The sequence below is a fragment of the Yarrowia lipolytica genome, chromosome 1F (genome assembly GCF_001761485.1).
Source record: "Yarrowia lipolytica chromosome 1F, complete sequence".
Taxonomy (NCBI): Eukaryota; Fungi; Ascomycota; class Dipodascomycetes; order Dipodascales; genus Yarrowia; species Yarrowia lipolytica.
Genome location: NC_090775.1, coordinates 2,721,048 through 2,740,120, shown reverse-complemented (window position 1 = coordinate 2,740,120; position 19,073 = coordinate 2,721,048). Strand labels below are relative to the sequence as shown.

At 49.5% G+C, this 19,073-nt stretch overlaps 6 protein-coding genes across 6 annotated transcripts; 3 read left to right on the top strand and 3 right to left on the bottom strand.

Moving 5' to 3' along the window:
* Positions 1-601: 601 nt before the first annotated feature.
* Positions 602-2,911, top strand: YALI1_F27395g (uncharacterized protein; the record flags this gene model as incomplete). Its single annotated transcript, XM_505671.3, has 1 exon — positions 602-2,911. One exon carries the CDS (start codon positions 602-604, stop codon positions 2,909-2,911), a length of 2,310 nt encoding a protein of 769 aa, XP_505671.3.
* A 99-nt stretch (positions 2,912-3,010) lies between these two features.
* On the bottom strand, positions 3,011-4,432 carry YALI1_F27356g (uncharacterized protein; the record flags this gene model as incomplete). The annotated part of the gene is made up of 1 exon (XM_505670.2): positions 3,011-4,432. The coding sequence occupies one exon, from the start codon at positions 4,430-4,432 to the stop codon at positions 3,011-3,013; it is 1,422 nt and encodes a 473-aa protein (XP_505670.2).
* A 1,359-nt stretch (positions 4,433-5,791) lies between these two features.
* YALI1_F27343g (uncharacterized protein) lies at positions 5,792-8,590 on the top strand (the record flags this gene model as incomplete). Its single annotated transcript, XM_505669.3, has 1 exon — positions 5,792-8,590. The coding sequence occupies one exon, from the start codon at positions 5,792-5,794 to the stop codon at positions 8,588-8,590; it is 2,799 nt and encodes a 932-aa protein (XP_505669.2).
* A 1,059-nt stretch (positions 8,591-9,649) lies between these two features.
* Positions 9,650-10,090, top strand: YALI1_F27304g (uncharacterized protein; the record flags this gene model as incomplete). Its single annotated transcript, XM_505668.3, has 1 exon — positions 9,650-10,090. The coding sequence occupies one exon, from the start codon at positions 9,650-9,652 to the stop codon at positions 10,088-10,090; it is 441 nt and encodes a 146-aa protein (XP_505668.2).
* A 371-nt stretch (positions 10,091-10,461) lies between these two features.
* Positions 10,462-16,353, bottom strand: YALI1_F27237g (uncharacterized protein; the record flags this gene model as incomplete). The annotated part of the gene is made up of 2 exons (XM_505667.3): positions 10,462-16,082; positions 16,155-16,353. The coding sequence occupies 2 exons, from the start codon at positions 16,351-16,353 to the stop codon at positions 10,462-10,464; spliced, it is 5,820 nt and encodes a 1,939-aa protein (XP_505667.2).
* A 1,563-nt stretch (positions 16,354-17,916) lies between these two features.
* Positions 17,917-18,939, bottom strand: YALI1_F27211g (uncharacterized protein; the record flags this gene model as incomplete). The annotated part of the gene is made up of 1 exon (XM_505666.3): positions 17,917-18,939. One exon carries the CDS (start codon positions 18,937-18,939, stop codon positions 17,917-17,919), a length of 1,023 nt encoding a protein of 340 aa, XP_505666.1.
* Positions 18,940-19,073: the final 134 nt, after the last annotated feature.

Genomic DNA, 19,073 nt, shown 5'->3' with positions numbered 1-19,073 from the left:
TACACTATAAGTACAGTATGTACCGGGACAAGTAGCTACGGAAGTCACATAATGCAAATCAGGTAAGTCATTTTATTATAACGCATTGTGTGATATGTTTGAGAAGTGGAAGACGCTTCAAATATACGCTTCTGTATGTCCATAGAACATGATGAAACGTTTTTGTTGCTGTTTTCCAGCGTCTGTTCTCGAACCTCCTGGGCCCGCACAATGTGTGTGTACTGTAGTGTATGGCTACAAGTAGTTTCCGTAACAGTAGCTAAGGTAAGGCTGACTGCAGGCGGGCCGTTGCCATGACAACTAGCTAGACGATGGAGGTAGTTTTTTAACGCTAAGAGAGTCGTTGGAATGGATAAAAGCAAAAAATAAATAAATACAAAACTAGTTGAGGCTGCAATATCTAGAACTTTTCAGCTTGAAAATATATCTCATTCCCCTAAAACGACATCCCCTCTACAGATCTTCAGTTACAGTGGCGAACTATAATGGCATATCCTGCATCATCGAAGTCAAAATAATTTAATGGAGACGGACCCCAAGAGAGACGCACCCTATAACTACACCACAAGTTTGACACCTCTTTCTCAGCCCAAAACGCGCCATGTCCACCCTCAACCCGTTTGCAACACTGGGTTTGTCGCCCGGAGCGAGCGAAATGGACATCAAAAAGTCGTTTCGTAAGATGGCTCTGGTCTGGCACCCCGACAAAAATCCACACCGCAAAGACGAAGCCACCAAGAAGTTCCAGGACATCAATGATGCCTACAACGTTTTGAATGATGCCAAAACCCGTCGAGAAGCTGAGGCCAAATGGAGAACCGCTTCCAAAGCCTCGTCTACTGCCTACTACTCCTATGGAAGTACGCCTACTAGCAGTTCCAGAGGAGGAGGATGGACGTCTTCACAGCATCATTGGGACGACTCGTTCTCCGACTTTGGCGGGGCCAGCGGTTGGGCCTACTCTGGCTTTTATGGAGCCTATGGACGCCCGCAGCAGCAGCAGCAGCAAAGCAGATCTTCTAAATCGTCCAGATCAAAGAGCAGTGCCTATAACTACTACGCCCAGAGAGACAACAGCAACAGGTACGCTTATGACAGCACTCCCAGCGGAAGCGGCAGCAACAAATTTAAGACCAAGACCAAACCTCGACCCAAGACTGAAACGAAACCCAAGCCCGAACCGCGAGCTGAAACGAAGCCCAGGCCCACACCTAAGCAGGAAACCAAGCCGAAACCGTCACAGTTTGAAGAGGCTTATTCGACACCTCCGCAGTTCAAATCGACAGCTGGCGACCCAAGCTTCACACGAAAGACAGGCTACAGTTACACATCTGGGGAACGATATAGACCCGGAGATACCCCCAATGTTAAGCCGCCTGTTTACGAACAGCAGCAGCAGCAGCAGCAGGAGAAGGATACGACTGGAACTGAAGCACCGTTCAACTTTGAGCGACAACGAGCACCTCATAGCAGTTCTGGGAAGGGAGAGAAGTTCAAGATGTACGACGAGCCCCCGCCTAAGAACAAACCGACTTCAGGCTCTTTCAACTTCACCATGCCTGATATGAAGACCAGTGAGCCTTCTCCTGCGAGCAAATCGTTCCGAGAAGACCATAGCTTTTTGTTTGGACAGGATCAGGAAGAAGAGTCTGAAGAAGAAAGTGATTTCTCTGAGAATGACCTTCCTGATCCCAACTACAAGCAGACTCGTAACCCGTTTGGATTCAATAGCACGTTTGTTGATTTGACCGGAACGGACGACGAAGTGGAAGAGCTGTCTCCTGACGAGTACCGTGAGATTGCTAGAGAAGCACAGCGACGTAAGGATCAGGAGAGACGTGAAGAACTCATCAATGAGAGCAAGGCAAAGTCTCAGAGAGCCCGAGACATGTTCGGGGAGGAAACCAGCAGTAGTGATGATCTGGATGCCCATGCTCAGGATGTCTCTTCATCGTCTGATTCTGATATTGATACCAGTATGTTTGAAGGTAATGATCAGCATGAAGCTGCTCAGGGCAACATATTTGGAGCCAGTCTGTTCGACTCTACACCATTTGAAAAGGACGTGCTGAGTTCCATGTTCAACTTCAATCTTGGTAGTGACAGTCCTCAAGCTAAACCTCGGCGAAGGCCTGTGGCTGCTCATCGACGTCGAAAACCTCCGACCTCTCGAACTTATACCAGAAGCAGACAGCCGTACATGGAGGAGACTTCTGATTCCGATCATGCCTCCAGAACGCCCTTCACTCCTCGAAACGCAGAAGAAGCTCCTCCGTCGAAGAAGGTGAGCCCAGATTTCAAACAAAATCCCCTGTTTGATATCAACAACATCCACCCGTTTAACGAGACCAACGGCAACTTTGGTATGGACGAAATCCGAAACAACATTGATCAGATGGGTGGGGACAAGGTGAAAACTGAGAAGGGGGGACCTATTGGGGAAGACAACAACAGCACTGGTCGGTTCAGACGGTCTAAAAACACAACCAGTGAGCCCGTCAACACCAACACCTCGTCAGCCTTCAGACCCCAGGGTGCCTCGCCTTACACAAAGCTCAATATTGATCTTGCTACCGACAACGCTCAATTCATTGATCCCCCCCTGCCTCCCAGTTTCAGCTACAATTCAGGAGAAGATGCAGATACCGCATTGGCTCGGTATCTCAGGGAGTTCAACCAGTACCAGAAAAACATGGATAAGTTCTACTTGCAATGCATCGAGTATCGAAAGGCACGAATGGAGGCCAATGAGGCTCACAAGAACATCCTCAATTCTACGTCCACCTACAGAAAGGCTAATATGGAGGCTCGTGAAATCGACGCTTTGGTGTTGGAAAAGGAGTACTCGGCCACCAGAAAGCATGCCGAGGCTCTGGAGCATTACGATGCCATTAGCAACGAGCTGAGATGAAAGTAGAAATATTTATTATAATACAATTGCACGATACATACTAATACAATGTAGATGTCATAGTTCTGTAGATGTTATAATTATTACTTCTGTAGCTCGTCAAATATCACCATTCTTCCACTCCTGGTCAACTTCATACCAAGAGGAGTAAAAGTCACGGAAGAATCGAGTACCCAGGGCAATGTCCTTGGAACCAAGTGTGCCTCGGATAGAGTGCATGGACAACTGAGCAATACCAGCATCGACTGCTCGCATACCTGTAGCTGAGGCAAGGAACTTACCCAGAGTTCCTCCAGCACGAGTGTCGTTTCGAGTATGCATCACCTGGGTCTTGTTGTCTGTTCGTCGAGCAATCTCCTCGATCAAAGCCATGGAAACTGCATCGGACGTGGTAGCAGCATTCGGGTATACCTTGAGTGTCATTCCGTAGTTGAGCTGCGGCTTGTGGAACTCAAGGTATGCGTCAGAAAAGTTGGGGTTCACAGCGTGGCCCACATCAGCACTGACCAAGAATGAGTTGGCGTAGGTCTGTCGAGTGTACTCCGCTGCTTGGTTGGCTACAGAGGAGTCCATACCATGAGCCACGACCCGCTCAACAATGCATTGGAACAAATCTCCCTGAGCACCCTGACGAGTCCCAGAGCCAACCTCTTCGTTATCGTAGCAGGCAACGACGTTGAGAGCTCTGTCGTCGTGCTTGGCGGCAATGAAGCCCTGCACAGCAGTGTAAGTGCACAGCTTATCGTCAACTCGAGGACAGAAGATGAACTCGTGGTTAAGACCTCCAATGACAGGGTCCTGAGTGTCGAATAGCTCAAGCTCGACCTGCAGAATGTCCTTCACTGGCACGCGTGCGTGTTTAGCGAGGACTCGGAGCAGGTCGATCGAGTGTTTTCCAACCATGGGAGACTGCTTCTCTTCATCTGTAGGTGCCTTGACTTCCTTAGACGATGTGAGACCAATTATAGGAGTCATTTGAGTCTCAGGGTTGAAAGGAGGGTTTGCAGGAGCTCCGAAATGGGGTGCCAGAGTTGGGATTCGAGCAATGGGATAAGGGACATGAACCAGCTTGGAAGTCACGGACTTGGAAGCCTCGTCTCGAACAATCAGTCGTCCTCCAATTCCTAGATCTCTGTCCCACCACACAGAGCTGAAAGCACCAGAGTAAGGAGCCACACCCAACAAATTATACCCATCCACAGGCTGCTTGATACTGATGGGCTTGACTCGGCCACATAGAGCATCGGTATGCGTGGCAACAACTCCGACACCGTTTCCAGGCGTCCAATTCTCACCAATTACGAATCCCATGATAGCGCTTCCGTTTCGTCGCACGTAGAACTTATTGTGTGTCGTGAGGTCCCATTCGTCTCGCTCATACAACTCCTTGTATCCAGCTGCATCAAAGTCTTGGGCCAGAAGATCGCATGCATGGTAGGCCGTGGGGGCGTTGGACATGAAGTCCATGAAACGCTCAGCTTGCTCTTTCCAAGACATGTTGTGTTGCATAATGTCGTCCATGTGTGGTGTTTATGTATCAGATATCAGCCCTGTACAGAATGAGCGCGGTAGCTTAGCTACTTGTAGTTAGTCTCAGTGACATGCAGCGATTATGTGGGGTGTTATATTGGGGGACCAATGGGGGTGTGGGAAGCGTTTGTAGGGAAGGATATACACTAGGATAAGTTACTGTTTGGCAAGTGTTTACAAAAGTAAATGATATTGTTCAGATCACCGACGAGTTTCCTCTATGGTTTGTAACGTGTCTATATACAGTAGTGGGTGGGTGGCAGCTTATACTCTCAGTGGCTGGTCAGTGTCCTAAATTCAGCCAACTCGACAGTGGCTAACATGGAAGGGCTGTGGGTGTACTTTTCGATATGCTGGAAGGTACAAGTATATCTGATTCGAATTAGTTCCGAAGTAAAGTGGGAGTGGAACAGAGTGCCCCAGATATGTTATATTCGCCTCCATTGCCAGTCAGATGGTGTTCTACTTGTTCAACATCGTTTGTTTTTTCCTGCATATACATTCATTTAATTATACAGTAACTTTCAAACTACTGTACTTGAACTACAGTATTATCTTGCGTACAACAAAAGTCATACGTAAAAAATATAACAAGAACCGTGTGTACCTGTGCAGCCGTTTGCTCTTCGAGTAAGAATTCCATCTGGTCGTTAGGCCTTCATATTGCTTTATATGATACAAGTATTGTACAAGCACTTGCAACCCGACACGTCAACTAAAACGTGTACTACGTATATGTCCTTTACGAGTACAACTACTGTACAGTATGTACTTGTAGCTGTTATACGAATGCACTGGCATTACGAAGAACAAGAGATAATAAGTGATGTCTATACATGTTTTACTGTATGGCATTGGTGCAAAGTCAATAATACAAAATATTGTATATAAAAAGTCGTATGTGACCCTCTGACAACGATTGTGTCAACTCCCACATTTCTCTCAATTTAATTCGAATTACTATGATATATTCTAGTAAATCATCCGTATATACGCAATTAAATTTAGATTCTATTTCCGATCTCGAAGTGGGACTACAGAACAAGTACAACAGAACCTAATACTCTGATTTCGTGGAACACGCGTGTTTTTTTCACTTGACACGTAGCCTACTGAATCAACTTACTTAGATGTAAAAGAGGATGATCCATAATCTAATGTACGTCCCTGGGGTCCCTCAGATCCACTAGACTGGCTCAAGCTGGTTCTTCTGCTAGCACCTTCCGTACACACCCCACATCTGACCCCTTACAACCCTATCCCACGTGTAGACGTGGTTCATGCAGCATTCACCACTAAGGTCCTTTTTGTGCTTGACGATTCGCCAAATCACCATATTGCCCAGATAAGATGATATCGCTCAACAAGAAGCTGGTGCTGCTGGTGGGAGTCATTTTCCATGTGGCCTTCATGTGGTCAATCTTCGACATCTACTTTGTGTCGCCCTTGATCCATGGCATGAAGCATCACCAGAGTACCGCTACTCCGCCTGCCAAGCGGCTGTTCCTCATTGTGGGAGACGGTCTGAGAGCCGACAAGGCCTTTGAGAAGGTGCGACATCCCACAACTGGCGAGTCCGAGTACCTGGCTCCTTTTTTGCGTTCAAAGGTCATGTCCGACGCGACTTTTGGCATCTCACACACCCGAATGCCCACAGAAAGTCGTCCTGGCCATGTGGCGCTCATTGCAGGCTTCTACGAGGACGTGAGTGCCGTCACAAAGGGATGGAAGGAAAACCCTGTGGACTTTGACTCCGTTTTCAACCAGTCCAGACACACTTACTCGCTTGGATCTCCCGATATCTTGCCCATGTTCAAGCATGGAGCCGAGGATCAATCGCGAATTGATGCTATCATGTATGGCCACGACTTTGAGGATTTCACAAAGGGTTCTATTGAGCTTGACGCGTTCGTTTTCGACCACCTGGACGAGATCTTCGATAAATCAAAGACCAACAAGACTCTGAACGACCAATTGAGATCCGACAAGACCGTCTTCTTCCTGCATCTGCTTGGAATCGACACTGCTGGTCATTCTTACCGACCCTACTCGGCTGAGTATTACGATAACATCAAGTACATTGATGAGAACATCGAGAAGTTGGTGGACAAGGTGAACAAGTTCTACAACGATGACGAACAGACCGCTTGGGTGTTTACGGCCGATCACGGCATGTCCGATTGGGGTTCACACGGTGACGGTCACCCTGATAACACTCGAACTCCTCTCATCGCTTGGGGAGCTGGAGTTAACAAGCCAATCCCCGCCTTCGAAGACAAGGGTAATCACGACGACTACTCAGAGGTCTGGGATCTGCCTGTCAAGCGAAATGACGTCAACCAGGCTGATATCGCCTCTCTTATGTCGTACCTTGTGGGTCTCAACTACCCCTCTAACTCTGTCGGAGAGCTTCCTCTGGCTTTTGTGAACGCTACTTCTGAGACCAAGGCTCTGGCTATCCGAAACAACGCTCTTGCTCTTGTGGAGCAGTACCTAGTCAAGGAAGAGCAGCAGAAGGGTTCCCAGATCATTTTCAAGCCTTACCCTCCCCTCTCTGATGCTGGAAAGACCATCGATGAGAGACTGGCCCATATCGACGAGCTGATTGCCCAGGGACTCGACCAGGAGTCGATTGTTGCCTCTGAGGAACTCATGACATATGCCATCACCGGCCTTAAGTACCTTCAGACCTACAATTGGCTGTTCCTGCGAACCCTGGTGACCATAGGCTTCTTTGGATGGATTGCTGTTGCCTTCTGCTCTTACCTGCTTGCCTTCGTGGTTCAGTCCGACAAGCCTTTTACCACGTCTCTTCCTCTCAAGGGAGTTGCCTACGTTGCCCTGGCCATTCTTTCAGGCTTCTTCGTTTTCCAGAAGTCTCCTCTCCACTACCACCTCTACGCTGTCTTTCCTGTTGTCTTCTGGGAGGCTGTCTTGCAGAGGCGAACTGCTGTTGCCGAGGGTATCTCCATTCTGGCACGACGATCTACCTCTAAGGCTCCAGCTCTTGCTGCTATTTTGGACATTGGTCTCTCTCTTGTTCTCCTTGAGGCCATTGTTTACGGGTACTTCCACCGAGAGATATTCTCTGTTTGTTTCGGACTCGCTACTCTGTGGCCCTTTGTGCACAACTTCACTGTTGCCAAGCGAGAATGGCCCACTACTCTTGCCTGGGTTGTCATGTGCGCAATCATGTCTTCCTTCACACTTCTGGAGGTCGTGAAGGTGGAGTCTATTGAGCAGATTCTGCTTTCTGGTGCCCTCATGCTGGTCATTGGACTGGTGTTCACTATTCATCTGCAGCGAAAACTTGCTCTTGCGGCCTCCACTGTTTGCGTTCTCTTTGCTCAGATCCTTCTCGTTGTTGCAACCATGTACTTCACTCGAGAGTCCGTTGAGTCTCTTACTGCTCGAAACGGTCTTCCTCTGTTTTCTCAGGTTGGAGGATGGATCTCTCTTCTTCTCTCCCTTGCAGTGCCCTTCTTACACTTCCTGGGATCTGATGCCAAGGACTACAGACTGCGTCTGCTCATCATCTTCCTGGCATTTGGACCTACCTTTGTCATCCTCACCATCTCGTGGGAGGGATTCTTCTACGTCTGTTTCTTTGCTATCCTTGTCATCTGGATTGAGCTTGAGACTCAAATGCGAGATGCCCGAGTGACACCCCAGACCCGGGCTGATCTTACTCCTGGTGACTTCCGAATGGCTTTGTTCACCTTCTTCATGTCCCAGATTGGTTTCTTCGGTATTGGAAACATTGCCTCCATTTCGTCTTTCTCTCTGGACTCTGTGTACCGATTGATTCCTGTATTTGACCCCTTCTCCATGGGTGCTCTGCTCATGTTCAAGATCTTGGTGCCGTTTGCTGTCCTATCTGCATGTCTGGGCATCTTGAACCTGAAGCTTGGAGTTCCTCCTTCGGCGCTGTTCTCCATGGTCTTGTGTGTCTCCGACATTCTGACACTCAACTTCTTCTATCTGGTTGTCGATGAGGGCTCATGGCTCGACATTGGCACTGGTATTTCACACTACTGTATCGCCAGTGGTCTCAGTCTGTTCATGATGGTGTTAGAGTACCTCTCTGGCGTTTTAGTTGCTGGAGTGACCATCGCACCGCACGTTTCCAAGATCAAGAAGGACATGTAAATAGAGTCCGGGGTTTTGGATAGCAACAAACACAAAAAATGAACACAACGTATAACAAATATATATTATTAGAGTATTGAACAGGGCCTGCCGCGTGTACTTGTGGGTACCCGTGGTGTCGTTGGTGTTCTTTATGTTCTGCCCCTTCGTTCGATGATTAAGGTTTTATTATCTCAGGACCATATTTGGAGTGTTTCGGTACAGCACTTGAATTATGTAGCCTGTACATCAGGAGATGCAGATAACCGGCTGTATGGAAAGAGAGGCACATTGAAGGTATTGTAGTCGTCAATGTGTATATATACGGGCAGTGTGTATTAAAACAAACATCTTACTTTATACTGTATATTCATACTCATATTCATCGTAGCTCCTATTACATGGTGTAACGTTACTGTACTGTCAGTCATTACTTTTTCTGTGAAGATCAGTGGCCTCTGGTGTTTTTGGCCAACAACATGATACCATTTTTTTTTTTTTTTGCATATACATTCATTTAATTATAACTTTGCCGTGATATTGGGAGTGGAAAAAGGTGGGTACAGTAGACGATAGAGCACTACTTATACAGCACGAGAGGAAGTTTTCCTGACAGTTGAGTGAAATAATGAGCTACCATAAATCAATCAATCTTGAGATTGTTTGTCTGCGATAATATACCACCACCTCTACAGCGTAGTCATAAATAAATTGCCCACCTCCAACCTCCTTCCAGCCATCGACATATATGCAATTGAGTAGTTTAATCGCCACAATCAGCTGCTTAAGGTGCAGGAAGATAAATTGCGCTCGAGAAATAGTGGCGGATATTGCTCTTAGAATAAAAGAAAAAAGTGTCGGGTGTGTATTGTGGTGTGTTAGTGAACCATTTATTTTCAATTTTTTATTTTCACACCCTTTCGGCTTCCAATATCCCTTCCCCGAACACTTTTAACTTTCGTTTAAGCGGGTTAACGAATTGTACTTGTACTGGCAACATTATTTTGTGTTGCCGATCTCTTTATACCGTACGAGAATTAACATAACCATTGTTCAACCCCTCCACACCTCAGTTACAACATGTCGTCAGTCAACTCAGTGGCCCCCATCCATCCCGTTAACACCATCATCACCCCTGGTGCCATCAATGTCACTACTACAGCCTCTGTGGTGACCTCCACCGTCGCAGCTGGAAATGGCTCCACAGACCCCTCCGTCTCTCACATCCACCCCATTCGAACATATATCACCCCTCAGAGCGGATCTGAGGCTGCCAGCAACAAGGAGGTGTCCAACGGCGGCTCTGCTTCCGGTCTGGCCTCTGCTACCGCTTCTTCTGGAGCCGCCTCTTCTGGAAGAGCAGCTACGGCTGACTCTACCTCGGCTCCATCCAATTCCAAGTCTGACGCAGCATCTTCGGCCTCCCCTGCCTCGTCTGCCCCTGCCAATGCCAACGGAGCCACCTCTCTGGCCGTTGCTGGAACAGTGGTCATGGTTGGTTTCGCAGCTCTGCTTTTTTAAGAGTCTACAGCACGTGAACTATGCCGACTAAAGTTGAAACAGTTCGACTAGCTAATGATTGTCACTCATTGTATCAAGAAATGATATACGCACGTGTTTTATTGTGAAAGGCATACATTCTCGCCCTCGCTGTCCAAGTACACCATCGTCTTACAAGCAAGTCCCGTTGTCACAGGCCCACGCTCCTTTGCATAATTTATCTCTTCAATATTCAATTTAATATTCATTTATTCCATGTACGAGTACGAGTATGTACTTGAAGCCTATCTATACATGTTTATACATGTTACAAATATACAATTTCATTAAACAATACATTAATAATACACCCCCTTCCATTCCATATCATCCTCCTCCAGCTCCCATCCTCTCTAATCATCTCGGCGCTTCTTCTGAGCATCAGGCTGTTCTCCAGAAAGAGGCCGCTTGGCAGATCCTCCTCCAGGACCAGTAGGAGCTCCAGGGGGAACACCAGAGTTGTTGAAAGTAGACTCAGCAGCAGGAGCAGTGGTGGACCCAGGCACAGAACCAGGAACGAACGGATTGACACCAGCCACAGGCACAGGAATAGATCCCGGTCGCACAATGCTGGGTCGCTGAGGCTGCAGAAGTCCACCTCGGCCACCTCGTCCTCCACGAATAGTAGGGCCGGGAATTCGGCTTTGGGGTCGAGCAGCCATACCAGGAACTGAGATGCTGGAGGCAGGAGCAGTGGGCACACCAGCCAAGCCGCCCTCGGATTGGCTCTTGAGTTCGGCCTCCAGCTTGGCCACCTTACTGCTGAGCAGCTTTTGACGCATCTCTGCCATCTTTCGCTCTGAGTTTCGAGCACTCTCAATCTCCGCCTTGAGTCGCTCCTGAAACTCGGGGTTAGACTGGTTGATCTCAGCATCTTTTTGTTTGAGCTTCTCCTCGCACTCTGTGCTCAGAGCATCCATCTTACCCTTCCACTCGGCGTTGATGGCGTCGATCTTCTCCTTGACCTTGTCGTTGGCCTGCTTTCGGATTCTAGTCTTCCAGTCGTCCAGAGGGGCCTGCCACTGGGCTCGCAGTCTCTGGATCTCCTCCTCATGATCCTTCTGGATCGAAGCCAACAGCTCCTCCTTTACTTGCAGTCTGTAGGCCTCGTCAGAAGGAGGAGACTGAGGAGCGCCTTCGACAGACGTCTTGGTAGCAGTCTCCTGGGCCTGCTTGAGCTCCTCTCGAACCTGTGCAAGTTCGGTCTCAACTGTCTTCTTCTCCGTCTCGAGCTGAGTCACCTTCTCCTCAAGAGATACAATCTGGGCCTTGACGGCTTCCGGAACAGGAGCGTTCTTAAGCTCCTCCTCCTTCTGGGCCAGCTCCTTCTCAAGAGCTGCAATCTTCTGAGACATAGCCTCGAGTTCCGCCTGGGTGGCGGCGGAAGTAGCCACGGTGGGAGCCGTCTCGGTGGAAGCGTCTGCCACTACGGTAGTGGTGGTACCTTCACCATCGTTTTCCTTGGTGGTGGCAGCCTCGGCTGCAACAGTGGCAGCAGCAGATCGAGCACTATCAACCTCCTTCTTCAGAGCTTCAATCTCAGCTCGAGCAGAAGTGAGTTCATTGCTGAGGTCCTCGCTCTGAGCGGGCTGGACCACAGGCTGCTGAACAACAGGCTCTGTAGGAGCTTCTGCAGCATTTGTATTGGACTCGGCCTTCGTCTTGTAGCTGGCAAACTCGCTTGCAGTAGTAGCAGCCTCCTCCTTGGCCTTGTTAAGTTCGGCAGAAGCAGCATGCAACTTGGACTGCGATTCGTTGATCTGTGCAGTAGCAGCCTCGAGCTTGGATTGACCCTCGGCAACCTGCGCATTGGCAGCATCCAGTTGGGTCTGGGTCTCGTAGGCCTTGGCAGTAGCCTGTTCAAGGTCAGCCGTCAGCTTCTGAACCTGCTGTTGCAGAGTCTCCACCTCAGCTGTGTGGGCTTCGGAACCAGCCGATCCGGCCTTCTGAGCTTCAGCAAGCGCAGCCTGGGCAGTCACAAGTTCCTGCTGAGCAGCGTTCTTGGCCTGCTGGGCATGCTTGAGCTTTCGGCTGGCCTCCTCCTTCAGTCGGTCAAGACGAGACTTGGTCGCCTCGAGGGTCTTCTTGACCTCCTCAAGCTCCGTCTCCTTGGTCTCGAGATCCTTCTTGGCACTTTCGAGCTCTGTCTCCTTAGTCTTGAGATCCTTCTTGGCGCTTTCGAGCTCGGCAGGATCCACACGCTCGTGTCGCTGCAGAATCTGCTGAGTTCGTGCCTTCCACCGCTCATTGTCCTCCTTGAGTAGCGAGATCTCGCCCTTCTGAGCCTCAATCTCGGCCTCACGGTCACTCAGCTGGTTCTCAAACGGCTCCAATTTGGCCTCCAGAGTGGAAATGGTAGCCTGGAGACGTGAAACCTCCTTGTTGGAAGCCTCGCATTCCATTCGAAGGGTTTTGTTGGACTCTCGGAACACACTGAGCTGTTCCATTTTGTCGGCAAGCTCCTGACGAGCACTCTCGGACTTGGCTCCATCATTAATAGAGGCCTTGAGTCGCTCCAGATCAGAACGAGCCTCATCGAGAGAAACACTCACGTGATCTAGTCGAGCCTGGAGACGCTTGTTCTCCTGGATAGCCAGCTCATGCTGGGTCTCAATGATCTCCTTCTCCTGACGCAAGTAAGTGACAACGTCAGTATTAGTAGTGGTGGATTCTCCAGAAGTGTCCCCTCCAGACTTTCGGGTCTCGAGACTGTCCAGAAGAAGATTGTTCTGAGAAATAACATCGTCGACTCGAGACTTCAGCTTGGCAACCTCCCCCTCGAGAGCAGTCTTCTGAGTCTCCCAGGAGTCGGAAGCAGACTCAAGCTGGTCCTTGGCAGACTTAGCTTCAGCAGCAGACACCGCAATTTGGGTCTTGACCTCATTGAATTGAGATCGAAGGGCAGTGAGAGAGTTGGCAGCCTCGGCATGCTTTACCAGTTCAGTCTCATAGTTGGACTGGTAAGTGGCACAGTTGACGGCGGTCTCCTGAAGCTGGTTCTTCAACTCGGCAGTCTGAGAAGACAGAGTGGAAGTCTCTGCCTTAAGAGACTCAATCTGTGATAGCAGAGCCTTCTTCTCGTTGACAACAGCACTGATGTGCTCTCCCTCCTGTCGTTGCAACACATCAATCTCGCCTTGTGCAAGCTTGAGCTCCTCGGAGAGCACCTTGTTCTGCTCCTCCAGACCAGCCACAGACTTTGTTTGGGTCTCCAACTGTGCCTCAATCGACTTCTTGTACTCGTCATGAGAAGCCACCATGTTGTCCAGACCTTCCTCGGCAGCCTGAGCAAGCCCCTTGAACTGTTCAACCTGAGCGTTGGCAGCAGCAAGCTCGGATTTGGCAGTAGACAGCTCGTTCTGGGCAGAAACAAGCTCACTCTTGAGTCGACCAAGCTGGGTAGCCTCATCGCCCTCATTCTGTTGCTGAAGGACAGCAACCTGTTGAGTCAACGATATCACCTGGCTCTCCAGAGAAGCGTTCCGCTCCTTGAGAGAAGAAACTTCGGCCTTGGCGACGGCAAGATGCTCCCGAGCAACTCCAGTCTCCTTGTTGAGGGCATCGACTCGCTCCTGGTACTGCACCTGCTCAATGTCTCGTCGATCAGACACCTTTTTGAGCTCTCCTCGGGCCTCCTCCAGCTGCTTTTCTGTGGAACTCTTGCTCTGTTCCAGAGCCTCCAGCTGTGAAACAAGTCGCTTCCGAGACTCTCCCTCCTGCATGGACCGCTCAGATTCGGTAACCTGCATCTGGGCGATAACACCGTTCAGTCTGGTCTTCTCATCCATCAGCTCAGAATTATCCTTGGTGATACGCTGCTCAATAGACTTCCACACTCGCTTCTCGGCCTGTAAGTTGGACACTTCTCCTCGAAGCTGATCACAGGTAGATCTGGCAGACACCACATCCTCTGTGGCAGCTTGGGTTCGAATTTCTTGTCGAGTGGCGGCCTCTTGGAGCTGCTCAACTCGCTGTCGAAGCTGTTCTCGCTCCTGTCGAGTAGTCTCGCTGTTCGTTTTGAGATTTTGAAGACGCTCACCAAGAAGAACACACTGGCTCTCGGCCTTGGACAGGTTGATCTGCAGACTATGTCGCTCATCAGACAGAGACGTGATCTGAGTGTTGAGAGACTTGATTGTAGCGTTAGTTTCAGTCCTATAAGCATTCCACTCAGCCTCAAGAGAGCCGTCAGAAGCAGAAGAAGAAGTAACAGTGACGGCATTGTTGTTAGCACCAACTCCTCCATTCTCCTTGTCGCCAGCAATACGCCGGAACATGTCTCGTTCTCTCGAAACAGCCTCGAATCGGCTCTGAAGACGCTCCATGTCGCCCACAACAGATTCGAGAGCATCGTGCGCTTCCTGTATAGCTGCAGACTCCACGTTGGCCATCTTGTCTCGAGTTTCAGACTCCTTAGCTTCCAGCTTCTGACCAAGCTCCCTGGAGATTTTAAGAAGTCGCTCATTCTGCTTCTGCATGCCAATGATATCAGCAAACACAACAAGGCGTTCACTGATGACTTTATCAGTATCAGACACGTCCAGCTCACCAGAAAGCATGCCATTGAGAGCTTCTCGCTCAGCCACAGTCAGAGGGCCAGAGTTGCCCTCCCGCATCTTCTGCTGAACAAGCAGATGCTGGATCTGCCGAGAGGCATCCCCAAGTTGCTGCTGTAACAGCTTGATCTCGCGCTGGCCGTCTCTAGCAGTTACCTCGGCCTTTTCTGTGCCTGCAGCCAGCTTTTCACGTGACTCAGACACCTCCTGCAGCTGCACACTCAACTGCACCAGTTCACCCTCCAGACGCTTACACTCGTCTCGCTCAGCCAGAATGGCAGGCGTGTGTTGTTCCATTTCCTCCAGCAGTCTGTCAAAGTCGCTCTGCAGCTCGTCGTTTCGGCTTCGCTCCTTTTCCAGACGCTTGCACACATCCTGATAGTCAGCGTAGAGTTGCACAAGAGAGATTCCACCCCGGTTGAGCTCGGAAACAATTTTGGCAGACGGGGAAAAGGGAGTACCATTTCCTCCGCCAGGAATGAGACCTCCCCGAAGAGGCGTAGAAGGAGCAGGTGTGCCGTTAGCAAAGGAAGATGTACTCGAGGATCCATGAATCTCCTGAAGCTGCTTCTCGACCGCCTCCAGTTTGGCCTCCAAAGACGCACTTTTGGCCCGCTCCTCTTCCACTGCAGCTCGCAGCTTTACGTTTCCTCCATTTTCCAGCTCGTTGACTCGAGCCTTGGCATCTGACGCTGACTTCTCGTATAGCTCAGCCAGCCGTTTTTGAGCAGACATTTCTCGTCGGAAATTCTCCTCAGCCAACGCGGCTGCATCCTGCAGCTGCTTGTTTCGAGTCAATAGCTCATCGACCTTGGCAGACACGGTGTTGTTGCTCGATCGAGCCGTGTCAAGAGAAGCACGTAAGCCATCTCGCTCGGCTGCCGTCTGCTCCACCTCGGCCTGTAACCGGGCCACCAGCTGTGCCTTATCTCGTCGAAAGCTGCTGTGTTCCTCCTGCTTGGTCTTGAGCTCCTCGTCCAACCATGCGTTACTCTTTTTGAGCTGCTGTGTCTCCTGCTTGAGCTGCTCCTCCTTGAACCGCGCCTGCAGCACTGCCGCATGTTCCTTCTGCACCTGTGCCTCCAGCTCCACAATCACTCGTCGATGTTCTCCGTTCTTGGCCTGTGCAGCCTCGAGATCCGCACGAAGAGACACAAAGTCACCTCCCCGAGATTCCAGGCTCTCAAGAAGACGTCGTTTTTCGTTTTCGAGTAGCGCAATGTCGCTTCTTAGGCTTTCGACAACTGCTCCTGATCGCTCAGAAGCAGAGGCCATGGACTCTTTGGCCTCCTCGAACGACTTGGCCTCGGCCTTGAGAGTTGCAATCTCCGAAGAGAGTTCATCCTCATTCTCCTTGGCCTGGGCAAGTTGGGATTTGATAGTCTTCAGTTTCGAGTTGAGACTGTGTGTCGATTGTTCTGTGTTAGTTTCTGTTGAGAGCGAGTAGCACCTTAGTTTCGGCAATACTTTTCTTGATTGTTTTTACTCACCAAAATTCACCTCCGCCATCATCTTTTCACTCTTGAGAAGCTCGAACTGCTGGGCCTGAGACGCCAGCTTGTGAGACAGACCGTGAGGTAGCTGCTGCACAGTTGCCTCATCGAGATCGAAAAAATTGGCCACAAACGTCATGTCCACGGACGAAGGCTGCGACGGCGACTTAGTCGCATCCGTCATGTTTTCGTCCATTGTTGATTGTGATGTCGTGCAAATCCTCTACTCGTAGGAAGTGGTGATGGATGTTTTCAAGGTTGCCGCCAGTGGTGATTTAGGGTTAGGGTATAAAATGAGGTTCATTGAGGGGCGATGATAAGTGAGTAATCTGGCAGGTTTGGGGGGAATTGAAGCAATAAATCAATTAGTGGACAAAATTTGGAATATATATTGTCTTCACATTTCGTATTAGTGCTTACTAAGGCCAAATTGAAGTGGTCTGTCATGTGCAGCCCACAACCGTGTTGAAACCTAGGTTGCCTTGACTGAATGGGACCATCTTCACCAGCCAGGAGGGAGGATCGCTACTTATAATGAACAATTTGTAGGAGAAATGTGTGAAAAATGCGATAGCGAATTTTATTTTATTTTTATTTTTTTTGCTTGACAGAGCGTGCGTGTACAGTATCTAGAAGCGTAGCTATCCTGAATGTGTATTTTAGGTAGTCCCGTTGACTGTGGTGGATTCAGTATACTGTAATTCCAATTACCCAACTACTGTATAAGTAGAGATACAGTACATGTAGCACTGGGTTTACAGTAACTACAAATACCAAAATGATACAACAATGCGATAGAAACAATCGAGATGAAAGCCGGCGATTCGTCTACTTCAATGGTCTCACAAAACTTGAAAAATTATTTATCTACTGTAGAACGCAGCTAGAAGCCGATTGAAATGGCAGCATCCACGTTTATGATGTTTATAAAATGCAGAGATCCATCATACTTGTGCTGTCCAGGCCCCATCATCAATATCCCTTAATTGTACAAATGTGAGATCAGATTGGCATCCCCATTATTGCCAGATTCCAAGCAAACATGGAGCCGGCAGAGGTACAATTACATGTACAAAACCAGAAGTTGAGAGTCAATGGGAGAGTCAGTGGGTGCAAATACCTGTACTGTACTTGTAGTAGACAATGTGGGAATACCCCTCATAACGTGTTCGCTCTACTTGTACATGTGTGTACCAGCCCAAGTACATCTTGTACGATAATGTGCTACAGTGTACAGTGTGTACTTACGCTACTTCTGGTGTTCGAATATGAACTAAAGATGTACACCAACACAGTAAATAGTGTACACTGAGACAGTTTCAGTTCAAGTACTGTTTGACATCTATAGACACTAAAGAATACTCTTCCCCCAACCAGGAACAAGCACCTCAGTATCACTACCACACTGCACGTACAGTAGGTGCCAAGCTATGACATGCATGTATTTATCTATCTATAGAGATCTCAGCACACCTGCCTCCCCTAAAAGTACACGGATCATATGAAATACAAGCCAGTACATCTCAACATCTTTCGGTGTATTCGTTCGGGGATACAGTAGTAGTACGGGATATACTGTAGCTAATGCGTCGAAGTCTCGAACACGATACAGTTCATTACATCTCTCCCTGCAGAAAGCTTGGCTTGGCTTGAACCCTGAGCCAGAAGTCTACACTACAATACAATTGTCAATGATGATGGATAACTTACAATACATTAATCGAGCGCTTGCACTCTTCTAAATCGCCGAATTCCAGAATTAGGCGTTCTTGGGCTTGAACTCCCAGATCTCAGTTCCCTGGGGGAAGTCAACACCGTTGTTGAGCATCTTGGAGAATGCAGCAGAAAAGTCCTTGAAGAAGAGATCCTGGTCCTTAGCGTAGGCAGTGGCCCACTTCTTGAAGTTCTTGTCGGTAGCAAGAGCCATGTCGGTGGGCAGCATCATCAGAGACTTGGTCTTGACGTCCTCGTACTGAGGGTTTCCGTCCCACTTCTTCCACTGCCACTTATCGTCGAGCAGGAGCTTGTAGAAATCGTTGGTGAACATGGTAGGGGAGAAAGTCCAGGGGCCCTCGAAGCCAGAGTTCTGCTTGTGGCATCGGCCGAGAGCGTGAGCTCCAATCAAAGCAACCATCTCCTGGTCGTTGAAGCCCTGTCTGTTGAAAACGTTTCGCACATGAGTAGCGCCCTGAGAGGCGTCGGGAAGAGATCCATCGGGAGGAGAAGCAGACTCGGGCTCGTCGACACGGCCTCGCTTCCAGGGGATGATAGGGCCACCGAGCTCCTGGACGGCGGTGACACCACCAAGAGTGTACAGATCACCGGTGGAGATCCAAGGGAACTTCTCGTGGATGGGCTTGAGGAAGTTTCTGGCGTTAACCAGGCCATTGTTGGCAGCATGAGAAGCCTCGGGCTTGAATCGCATGGTACCTCCGGAAGAGCCAAACTTGTTATCAGACTTGTTGTAGGTACCAGACGAGTGCCAGGCGAGTCGCAGGAGGACGGGTCCGTAAGATCCATCATCATAGTCGTCGTCCTCAATCAGCTTGTCGGCAATAGCGTCGTACACCTTCTGGTAGTCGGCCTTGGTGGCGTTGAAGGTCTCGACCTTGGCGGCAGGGGAGTTGGCGTAGTAGTAGTAGGCACCGGCTCCAGCGGCGGCGGCCACAAAGGCCAACACAAAGCCGTTTCCAGAGGAGGCGTTAGGAGTGGAGGCCTTGGGGGCCTGGCTGAGGCGCTTGGCGGTGGTGGAGAAGTTTCGGACTGCTCGGAAAGATCGCATCTTGAGAGTGTGTCTTGTGTATAAGGAGGCAACTTTGCGGCCCTCCACTAGTTATATATATAGTGGGGGTGGTTAGGTTTCTGCCAGGCGTCTTACATTATGCAGGTGAGGGGTTGCTTTGTGTTGCGACAGAG